Source organism: Mandrillus leucophaeus, unplaced genomic scaffold (genome assembly GCF_000951045.1).
Source record: "Mandrillus leucophaeus isolate KB7577 unplaced genomic scaffold, Mleu.le_1.0 Scaffold2, whole genome shotgun sequence".
Classification (NCBI taxonomy): Eukaryota; Metazoa; Chordata; class Mammalia; order Primates; family Cercopithecidae; genus Mandrillus; species Mandrillus leucophaeus.
In genome coordinates, this window is record NW_012102031.1 from 13,634,584 (window position 1) to 13,646,377 (window position 11,794).

General features: G+C 52.8%; 1 protein-coding gene across 1 annotated transcript in view; it reads right to left on the reverse strand.

Moving 5' to 3' along the window:
* The window catches only part of SEC14L2 (SEC14-like 2 (S. cerevisiae)), a 30,589-nt gene extending 20,295 nt beyond the window's left edge, over window positions 1-10,294 (reverse strand). Inside the window, exons 1-3 of the mRNA XM_011979087.1 lie at window positions 10,116-10,294; window positions 7,902-7,977; window positions 1,030-1,073 (exon numbers count right to left, since the gene is read on the reverse strand). Of these exons, the coding sequence (XP_011834477.1) occupies window positions 1,030-1,073; window positions 7,902-7,977; window positions 10,116-10,169 (174 nt within the window). The 5' untranslated portion in view covers window positions 10,170-10,294. The remainder of the gene's footprint in view (window positions 1-1,029; window positions 1,074-7,901; window positions 7,978-10,115) is intronic.
* Window positions 10,295-11,794: the final 1,500 nt, after the last annotated feature.

Consider the following 11,794-nt stretch of genomic DNA (forward strand, 5'->3'; position numbering starts at 1 on the left):
ACCTGGGCAAAGACACAGAGGAGCCGCCTGGTCAGCAGGCACCCATACCTTGCCTGGACCACAGGGTCAGTGAACTCCAGGTTCATCAGTATCTTTCTCTATATCCCTCCCCTGGGTACCAACAGATGCCCATTCTGGAGACCATCAGGGCTCAGTGGGCATTGTCAGACCTTTCCTGTAAGGATCCAAATCCAGTGGACCCAGGACCCAGGTTGTGGGTCTGAAAGGCCTAGCATAGGGATGAGGTGGGATAATTTGTGCTCACCTCTGGAGGCTGCCAGCTAATGATGTTGTCAATGTCCTTTTGCTTTCGGAACTCCACGTGCTACAAAGACACAATGGGGAAATTTTTAAAAGGAGGGATGGACAACTGGGCATGGTGGTTCACACCTGTAATCCTAGCAATTTGGGAGGCCACGGTGGATGGATCACCAGCCTGGCCAACATGGCAAAATCCTGTCCCTACTAAAAATAGAAAAATTAGCCAGCCGTGGTGACACACGCTTGTAATCCCAGCTACTCAGGTGGCTGAGGCATGAAATCTCTTGAACCCAGGAGGTGGAGGCTGCAGTGAATTGATATCGTGGCACTGCTGCACTCCAGCCTGAGCCTGGGTGACAGAGCGAGACTCTGTCTCCAAAAAGAAAAAAAGAAAAGAAAACAAAAAGCAGGGATGGTGGGGGAGGTTTAATAGGCACGTAGCAATAAGCAACAATGTGAATGGACCACCAGATCGTAAGTGGTCACCAGAAGGCATTAGGCAGGAATGGAAAAGAAGGCCCTGCCTGTGTTAGAGGTCCTAGCAGAACAGATTACCATTCTTGACTGGCCCAGAGCTATGAAAGCCTGTGTTGCCAGGGAAGGGAATGCAGTTTGTCCCAGAGGGATAAGGCAACAGTGGTCAGCTGATACTCAAAGCCAAAAGCTGTTATCGGGATGGGAGGTGCAGCAAAAGAAGTCCACGCAAGGAGTGATTCTGATGGGGAGGAACTGAGGCAACAGTGGGATTCAGAGTCAAACGTGTCTCACCTTCCGGAGCATGGCCTCCGACTTCTGCAGGTCGAAGCTTCTCGCTGCAACAAGGAAACAGTTCTGGTCAGGGTTAGGTTAGCAGGACTGGGTGTCCAAGGATGGGGAGATTCCCATATTCCCATCACAGGGCCAGTTCCTCTCAGTCATGTCTCCAGCTAACCCTCAGACCATCCCACAAGCAGAAGCTAACGTGAGAGCCTTTACTGAGAGCTTCTGGGGCACCAGAGGCCCCAGGTTTGCGAGGAGAGCAGGTCAAAGTTCAGGGCAGCTGGGGGCAGCCATTGTAACTTCAGGGTCAAAAGAGCTTTACTCCAGTGTTAAAATCAACTTAAAGGTCTTCCCTCCTCTCAGCGAAAATGAACCCTGGATCCTCTTATCATTTGGCCTTCCCCTTACACAGACAAACTTTATCTCTTCCACAGTCTCACATCCAATCCTGAGACCTTAACACCATGGTTCAAAGATGAACATACCAGCCTGGGCAATACAGTGAGACCTCCTCTCTCCAAAACAAAAACAAAAACAAAAACAAATTAGCCACAGGTAGTGGCATGTGCCTGTAGTCCCAGCTACTTGGGAGGCTGAGGTGGGAGGATTGCAGTGAGCTGAGAACTCACCACTATACTCCAGCCTGGGTGACAAAGCAAGATCCCGGCCCAAGAAAAACAAAAAACAAAGATGAATATAGCTGCCCCTGTAATCTGTGGCAGAGCTGGCAGAACAGCCTGGTGGGATAGAGGAGTTGATGAGCCTCCACCCAACCTTGTCCTGTCCTCAAAGGGCCCACACGTTCCCTAAAGCCACACAAAGGGTCTGCCTCCCAGGGCTCCTGACAAGTTTCAGAATTCAGTTTCACCTGGGTCACCTCTTTATGCATGATGCCCCAAAAGTTGTCCTGCTCCAGCTTGAACACAAAGACCTCACTGACCCCCAAGGCCACTTACTCCCAGGTAATCATAGCTGCAATTTGCACTCAGCTGTCATGACATACTGAGCTGAGATTCATTTCAGGGATACTCCGAGATTAGGATCGCCTCCTTAGCCACATGACAACACTTCTAAGACTGGAAAATTCTGTGCTGTCACCCTGCATCTCCCCTACCATCATGCTGCCCATCCTTGGAGCCTTTACCAAGCCCCACAGCTTGGTCTCAAGTCCATGCAAATAACTTCCCTTTGAATGTTTTCCAGTTTTCCAGGGCCCCCTCGGAGTGTGCTCTTAAGAGCCACACAGAGCCCCAGGTGTTGTCTAATAACTTTCTTTTTCTTTTCCTTTATTTTTTATTTTTATTTTTTTGAGACAGAGTTTCACTCTTGTCTCCCAGGCTGGAGTACAATGGTGCGATCTCAGCTCACTGCAACCTCTGCCTCCCAGGTTCAAGCGATTCTCCTGCCTCAGCCTCCTGAGTAGCTGTGATTACAGGCATGTGCCACCACACCTGGCTGATTTTTATATTTTTAGTAGAGATGGGGTTTCACCACGTTGGCCAGGCTGGTCTCAAACTCTTGACCTCAGATGATTCACCCGCCTGGGCCTCCCAGAGTGCTGGGATTGCATGAGCCACTGTGCCCGACCTAAGAACTTTCTTGTCAACAGGCACACCCTTAACTCAGGTGGAGCTTATAGGCACTGAAACCCCCCCACAAATCCTTTTCACCTGTGCCAAGCCTCCACTGCATACGTGGAGAGGAGAGACCTTAGATCCTTCCCTATCAAATTTCCTCATGTTACAGTCAACTTCAGTCCATCCTTTAAACAGTTTTGAGATCCAGATTCTGATCAGTTTTGCCATCTGACCTATGAACTGTCCCTCCCAGTTGTATGTCCTCTGTGGATTTGGCATCTAGATCTGCTGACAGCCCTGGAACCTGGGCCAGACAGGCTGCCCTCTGGACTGTCACTGGTCCCTTAACCATCGCTCTCTGGGAGTGCCGAGCACATTCCCTGACTCTGCTGTTACAAAAATCAGTCCCTTCTCCCGGGCCCATAGGCTCCCTCAAGAGATTTGACCAACGCCACACCCATCACAGGTGCCAGACACATCCTGGCAGAACTGAATCCCATCCTTCTTCGTGTGCTGCCGCGATAGCATGGGACAGCTTTTAGAGGAATATCTTCTGGGTTTGCTTCCCAGCTCTTCATTTCTCTGCTTGACCTTGGACGAGATCCTGTGCACCTCTGACCAAATCATCTGATAAGCTAGAAACACTTGGAAGATGCAAGGCACTGTCCTCTCAAGATGGGGGAGTTGGACCATGAAAATGAGAATCTTCCATAGGAAGGACACCACTACTGTGAGAAGAACCCTTATCTTCCTAGGGAACAGGAGTGGTGGCGAACTGTGAGCCCCTTATCGTGGGGAGGCTATCCAGTTAACCCTTATCTGCCAAGGCCCAACATCCAGCATCTTCTGTGAGGGCTCTCCCAGAGTTGCTACCTGCTCCTGGCAGTACCACACCTGGGGCCTCCCCATGCCTGATTGAGGCTTCTCCAGGCTCCTGCTGACCTGGTCAGGGGCAACTCAAAGCATGACTTGGGGCACTGCAAGAACCCAGCTCAGGAACAGCCGTCTGGGTGGTGGTGGTTCATTCATTCCCTAGACCTGTAAAACGCAGAGACTCAGACTGGTTCTGCCTTCCTCCCAGGCCCTCCACCACATCCTTGTTTTATCCTGCTGTCTGATCCTTCTTGCTGGGGTGCCCAGAGCTCAGCCTTAGTCAGGGGGAAGCAGAGGAGACTTGTGGACCTGCTCTCCGTGCCTGGAAGCCAGCAGAAAACTGAAGCCCTCAGTGGAGAAAGGGAGGAAGAGGAGCCCCAAGCCCACACCTAGGTTAGGGACAGACATTCTGCTAGTGTGTGGCTTTTTGAAAGGTCTCTGTCAGATTGAAGGAGAGAAAGAGAAAAGGCTGTTTGTTTTCTTTGAGACAGAATCTTGCTCTGTCGCCCAGGTTGGAATGCAGTTGTGCGATTATAGCTCACTATAGTCTCAAACTACTGGATTAAGCGACTTCCCACCTCAGCCTCCTGAGTAGCTGGGACTACAGGTGCACACCACCACACCCAGCTAATTTTTCTTTTTCTTTTTTAAGTAGAGGCAGGGTCTTGCTATGTTGCCCAGGCTAGTCTTGAATTCCTGAGCTTAGGTGATCCTCCCACCTTGGCCTCCCAAAGTGCTGGGATTACAGGCATGAACCACTATGCCAGGCCTTGGTTTTTTGTTGTTATATTTTGGGTTTTGTGTTTTTTTAAGGACAAAACAAACAAACAAAAAAACCAATTGAGATTCATATTAGGTTCTGACCAGGCCTGAGCTCCTGCCCGGGAAATGTGAGGCACAAATGAAATGCAGAGGAGACACTTCCTCTGTTGTAAGAGGCTGAGCTTGGCTTTAAGGAGCAGGGGTGGCTTCCTGGAAAGGATACTGGCCTGGAGGCTGGAGCCCTAGGTTTCTGCCCTGATTCTGCTTCACATTAACTGTGTAACTTCAGGTAAGTCCTTTCCCCAATCTGAGCCTGTTTTCTCATCTGGCAAATGAGAATGACCACGCTCTTTGAATGACCGCCACTGTGAGGGGGTAGGTTGTGCCTGAAGTATGAGGCTCCCCAGGAATCGACAGACCAGCTGCCAGGACCCCTCACTGGCCCCTGCCTCAGTAAGAGAGCTGTTATTGCTGTTCAGTGGCTCTCAGAAACTATGCTTCTCCCTGGAACAGCAGCTCCCTAGTCTGCTGGATCGTTTTGCAACTGGCCCTTTAAGAAGGCTACTATCTTCCCACTCTCTCCACCCACCTGCTTCTAGCTGCAGCCCTTCAGCAAATGCTGGGCCAAAATTTCCTCCAGCCTGGACTGATTCCATTGCCGCCCCCACACTGCCCCTCCCACACTGCCCCTCCACCCTCTCTGGGCGGTAGACTGGGGTAGGGGGATGGGATGGAAGCTTTTTTGGGGAAAGGGGCAAGTGACACTTCCAGAGGCTCCTGGATGCATCTGCTCTCAGATGTTTACAGGCAGCCTCTCAGGAGCATGCCAGCTCTATGAAATTTCTGGAAAGAAAAGGAAAATACATTTCTTCACCTGCCCCCAGACTCCTAGGGTGTGCATGTGCATGTCTTTATGTGTCCATAAAGAAATAATAGGGCCAGTCACAGTGGTGTGTACTTGTAATCCAAGCTACTCAGGAGGCTAAATGGGAGGATCACTTGAGCCCAGGAGTTTGAGGCCAGCAAGACCCTGTTTCAAAAATAAAAATAGGCCAAGGCGGGCAGATCGTGAGGTCAGGAATTTGAGACCAGGCTGGCCAACATGGTGAAACCCTGTCTCTACTAAAGATACAAAAAAAAATTAGCTGGGCGTGGTGGCATGTGCCTGTAATCCCAGCTACTTGGGAGGCTGAGGCAGGAGAATCGCTGGAACCTGAGAGGCGGAGGTTGCAGTAAGCTGAGATCGCACCATTGCAGTCCAGCCTGGGTGACAGAGTGAGACTCCGTTTCAAAAAAATTATTTATTTATTAATAAATAAAAAAAATAACGGCCAAGTGTGGTGGCTCATGCCTGTAATCCTAGCACTTTGGGAGGCTGAGGTGGGCAGATCACCTGAGGTCAGAAATTCGAGACCAGCCTGGCCAACATGGTGAAACCCTGTCTCTACTAAAAATACAAAAATTAGCCAGCGTGGTGGTGGGAGCCTATAATCCCACGTACTCAGGAGGCTGAGGCAGGAGATTCACTTGAACCTGGGAGATGGAGGTGGCAGTGAGCCGAGATTGCACCATTGCACTCCAGCCTGGGCAACAGAGCAAGACTCCATCTTTAAATAAATAGATAAATAAATAAATAAATCACTTGAGACCAGGAGTTCAAAGCAGCAGTGACCTGTGATCATGCCCACTGCCTGGGCAGCAGAGTGAGACCCTGTCTCAAAAAAATAATAATTAAAATTAAAATAATAGGGCATAATTTGTACTTTAATATTTTAGGATATGATTCTACACCACAACTTAAGCTCTGCTAGAACATAGTGGAATTTTCTGATTGGACGTAGTGGCTCACACCTGTGATGCAAGCACTTTGGGAGGCCGAGGCAGGCGAATCACTTGAGGCCAGGAGTTTGAGACCAGCCTTGCCAAGGTGAAACCCAGGTCTCTACTTTAAAAAAAAGTAGTGAGACAGAGTCTCACTCTGTCACCCGGGCTGGAGTGCAGTGACACAACCTTGGCTCACTGCAACCTCCATCTCTGCTAATTTTTTTTTTTTTTGAGACGGAATCTCAAATTTGTGTCTCCCAGGCTGGAGTGCAGTGGCGCGATCTTGGCTCACTGCAAGCTCCGCCTCCCGGGTTCACGCCATTCTCCTGCCTCGGCCTCTGGAGTAGCTGAGACTACAGCCGCCCGCCACTACACCTGGCTAATTTTTGTATATTTAGTACAGACAGGGTTTCACCATGTTAGCCAGGATGGTCTCAATCTCCTGACCTTGTGATCCGCCTGCCTCGGCCTCCCAAAGTGCTGGGATTACAGGCGTGATCCACCGTGCCCGGCCCACCTCCATTAATTTTTTTGTATTTTTAGTAGAGACAGGGTTTCACCATATTGGCCAGGCTGATCTCAAACTCCTGACCTCGTGATCCGCCCACCTCGGCCTCTGAAAGTGCTGGGATTACAGGCATGAGCCACTGTGCCCAGCCTACTTTTTGAGATGGAGTCTTGCTCTGTCACCCAGGCTGGAGTGCAGTGGCATAATCTCAGCTCACTGCAACCTCTGCCTCCCGGGTTCAAGCGACTCTCCCACCTCAGCCTCCTGAGTAGCTGGGATTACAGACGCCTGCCACCACGCCCAGCTAATTTTTGTATTTTTCAGTGGAGATAAGAGTTTCACCATGTTGGCCAAGCTGGTCTCAAAGTCCTGGCCTCAAGTGATCTACCCGCCTAGACTCCTAAACTGCTGTGATTACAGGCGTGAGCCACCGTACCTGGCCATAGTGGAATTTTGTTTATTATTTCTATGTCTGTTAATAAAATTTCTATATAGAGGGGGAAAAAAAAGTGTCAGAAGAATCAGGGAGGGTGGCACATGACCTGAATCACAGGAGAGGAGAGGAGGGGAAAGAATGGAAACATCTCAGGGATTGGGGAACCGGGCTGAATTTGACCCTCATGCCGGTAGAAATGTGTGCATTTCAGCACCACATGCAGAGCTCTGTCATGCCACGTCTGGCAGCAGGCAGGTTTTGTCCTGCTCTTCCAGAGGAGGATCCTAGGGAACTGTTTACTCTGAACCAGGCACCACAGCCAGGCCAGGGAAGAGCTGGAACCAGGACCTGGGCTCTAGAGCCTGGTGGTGGTTTGAGGAGACTGTTGTCACCCTAGGTCAGGCTGTGCCCCTCAGGTTCCCCATGCACTCTGTCCCTCCCTCAAGTTGCCTAAACTGTGGTCTGTAGGGATCTGCCATCACACCAGGGCATAGCAGGGGCCAGGACTCTGGTTCTACACTCGGCTGTATCTCTGACCACCCACATGGCTGGGGCCTTTCTCACTTTTTCTTCAGCTCATTTCCCCAACTCCCTCTCAGAGCAGATTTCTCGAGTGGATGGAAAAGGCTGTGGGCCCAGGGTCAGCCGACCTGGACTCTCCCCTTTTCTCTGCTTGCAACTCGCTCACTGTGTGGCTTGGAGCAAGTCACTTCACCTCTCTGAGCCTCAGTGTCTTTATCTACTAGGAGGGTTGAACTTATGTCATTGTCAAGGGCCTTTTGGCGCTAAAGGTTGGACACTCCGGATGCCCCAATTGCCAGGGGCAGGGTTTTCAGAGGGTGCCATTCTGTTGCCCAGAACAGGCCCCTGCCACAGCCTCCCACAGCCCCTCTTCCCTCACCTCGGAGCCAACGCAGGAGAAAATAGTCATCTGGATTTGGCAGGGCCGGCAGCACATCCTGGACATTCTCCCGAAACTGTAGGGAGAGGCATCAGGGTGAGTGATAGGGCCCACCCTGACTGCCCTCTGCCCAGGACTCTCCACTGAGGTCTTTGCTGGACCCCTCTTTAACATGGTTCAACTCTGCAGACACTACCTGGGCACTCATCCTGCCTGGAGTACTCTCTTGTCAGGGGGTGCCAGGTAGCAGGGCAGGAGGTGGGAAAGGAGTGAGACACTGCCCCTGCCCCACAACAAGGGCTCCCACACACCAGTCTGGGGGCAGGCAGAGGTGTTCCCAGCTAATCGTGATAGTAGGCACTCTGGTACGGACTACAGTAAAGACTGTCAGTTTACCAAGCACTCCCTGTCACCCAGCGCTGATCCTGGCACCGTAGCTTATTTACTCCTCACTCACAACCTGTAGAAGTATTGTCCCCATTCTACAGATGAAGGAATTAAAGCTCAGAGAGGCTAAGTAACATGCTCAAGGTCAAACAGCTAGTCATTCGCAGAGCTGGGTTGCAAACCCAGGTCTGTCTGAGTCCAGAGCACATGCTGTTTCCACCATGGTCTTCTGCCCCATGGAATGGTGAGGAGTTTGCTGGGGAGCAGAGGGAAGAAAGAGGTGGTCTCACATCGCTTCCTATAAAACTTGGCATTTGTGCTGGGCTTGGAGGACTTCAAAGGCATCAAGGGGAAGGAGGCGGGCAACTCAGGTGGAGGGAACGGTTCCAATAGGGGAAGCCAGGAAATGGGAAAATGCAGGCAGTGCCAAACAAAGGAGGTGGACACTGACCTCAAGGGACAACTACACCTACCTCCAACCTCTCACTCCCTGGTAGGTGAGCGGGCCCCCATATGCCCTCCCTGAGCTTCCTGCTCCCAGCCATTGACCTTTCCCTGGCCACTGACCTACAGGGCAGTCCTAGAGGAGACTAACGAGGACTGGCCACCTCTGCCCCTTGCCTAGGTCGGCCAGGGACTCAGACCCCCCCACCCCACAAAGCAGCTCCCAATGCTCCAGGGAAACTGCTCCTCCAAACTGCAGGCATGAAGCTACCCCTCTCTAAGGACCCTAGCCAGCCCCTGGTCTCCAGTTTAATCACCACCTAATCCCTTCTCTGTCTGACCTCTCCTGCGAGTCAGCAGTAAAATCTGAAGCCTCCCTGTCCAGACTTCCTGGGATGGGGGAGGCCCAGCCTGGGACAAAGCCTTCATGGAGCTGGTGCCTCCCCACTGCTGTCAGTGGCAGGAGACATCTGCCCCCCGCCCCACCTTTCCCAGCCATGGAAAACTCCCCAGCTGTGGAGCCTCCAAATCTTGGGGCCAGACCCAATCGGCTCTTGCCCAGAGAACAGCCGACCTCCTCACTCCCCAGGGGTGACAGAGAAGAGATTTAGTTGGTGAAGAGGAAGGTCCAGCCCTCAAACTGTTGCCCCCTCCTTGTCACAGGTGCCAAGGCAAAGCCAGGCTCACCTTCTTGCCTTCTGAGGAGCATAAACCTTAAGTCCTGAGCCAGGCAGGGGTCTGGGATGCAAGACGGGATGGCTGGTCTCAGTTCAAACTAACCCCAACCCAGTGCGTCATGGGGGGAGCCTGGAATTCACACATGGAGGTGTTCCCTTCAACATCATCTGGTCCAACCTCCTCATTCCATGGCATCAAGGAGCAAAGAGAAGGGCAGGGTTTTGCCCAAGGTCTCACAGCAGCTTGGTGCTGGGGCAGGAGCTATCCAAGTCTCCCAAGGAGCTATCCAGAGCCCTTTCCACCGTGCCACTGCCCCTGCAAGAAGAAAGCCTCCCGGAAATGGGAGAAAACTTGGGCCCCTGCCCCTGCCCCTGCCCCAGGGCCCGGCTGCCAGTCTCAAGGATGAATGTTGCCTTTGTGCTCTCAGCGGCCTCTGGGGACTCACAAGCAACCACTTCTTCCCAGGTGGCACTGCCACGGCTGCTTGGAGCTTGGGCGGGGGATGGCCAAACTTCCTGGGATCTTGAGGGTGGCAGAGGGAGGAAGGAGCCATCCGGGGCGCAGGCCAGGCTGGGGCAGCCGCCTCTGCTCCCGCCGCCGCCCGCCACGGACCCTCGGCCCCCATCAGCCCCGTCCCTTCTCGCTGCCGCAGGCGGGCGAGGGCCACAGCCCGGGGCGGGAGCCCGGGCCAGGGCTAGGGCTCACCTTGGCCAGTGCCTCCTTCTGTTTGGGGCTCAGATCCCCGACTCTGCCGCTCATCGTGGCTCAACCGCAGGGATGGGGTTTGGAGGCGGGAGGCGGCGGGTGCGGCAGCTGATGGAGCACAGACTCGTCCTCGCCGCCACCCGGGGTAAAGTCCCAGCCTTTTGCCCGGGCCGCGGAGCCGGCAGCCAAGCCCCGCCTCTTAAAGGATCCCGAGGGGCGGGGTAGGGAGCGCTGCACTGGGGCGCGGGAGGCTCTGACATGGGCCCCCTCCGCCCTCCTGAAGTCAGAAACCCAGGCAGGAAGCGAGCAAGTGCGCCCACCGGGACTGAGGCCAGTCGGCATCAGAAGGGCAGGGAGTCTCAGTTTTAGTTCCAAATTTACTCTTAGCTCATAGTGTGACCTTGGGCGAGGCACCTGAGCTCTCTGGGCCTCTGAACAAGGAGGGATTGAAAGGTGCTATCTAATGAGCTCTTCTAACCAGGCTCCCATAGTGCAGGACTGCACAGCATCCTGCACGCAGGGATTGCTCTGTTTTTGTTTTTGTTTTTTTGAAACGGAAACTCGCTCTGTCACCCAGGCTGGAATGCAGTGGCACGACCTCGGCTCACTGCAACCTCTGCCTTCCGATTTCAAGCTATTCTCCTGCCTCGGCCTCCCAAGTTGGGATTACAGGTGCACGCCACCATGCCAGGCTAATTTTTGTATTTTTAGTAGAGACTGGGTTTCACCGCGTTGGCCAGGCTGGTCTCAAACTCCTGACCTCAAGTGATCCTCACGCCTCGGCCTCTCAAAGTGCTGGGATTACAAGTGTGAGCCACTGTGCCCGGCCTACAGGGATTATTAATAAATGTTTCCTGAATGAATGAATGAATGAATGAATGAATGTAAGAAACGCTCCAATAGAGCCACAGATCCCGGTGCTGGCAGAACCCTGGGAGGGAGAGAGAAACATAGATCATTCAGGGATCATGCAACTTACCTCATTTAACAGCTTGGGAAACTGAGGCCCAGACAAGGCATGGCTTATCCAAAGTTGTTAGTGGCATGACAGATGTGGAGTGCCCATTGCCTGGCACATGGAAAGTACTTAGCTGTGCCCTCCCCTTATGGCCTGGAATTAATGCAGAGCTAGGCCGAGGAGTCTGTGGGCATCTCATCTCCCAGAGCCATACCTCGGCTCCCTCAACACTCAAGTCTCTGGGAGACAGAAAGCAGAATGTCCCCAGTCTCTCTCCTTACCCGGAGGCAAAGGCACCAGGCCTGTTAAAGACATTTAAGGACTTTGCTCTGCCTTGGTGTGGCCCCCACCATAGAGGTCTGCTGCAGGGTGCAGAGTGAGGGTTGAGGCCCCCAGTGCCCACCTCTGCAGAGAGTTTTCAGGCAGCTCTGCCCTGGTTAGTCTCACTGGCTTCTGGCCTGGGGCAGGACAGGGCTGCCTTCCTCACTGGATATATGGCTAAGATCTTTATATAAGACCCTTCCAGGGCCAGGATGTTCTTTCCAGGGTAGAGCCTACTCAAAGGAAACTATTATAGAAGAACATCATCTTGGTCAGGAGCGGTGGCTCATGCCTATAATCCCAGTACTTTGGGAGGCCAAGGCAGGCAGATCACCTGAGGTCAGGAGTTCGAGACTAGCCTGGCCACCATGGTGAAACCCCATCTCTACTAAAAATACAA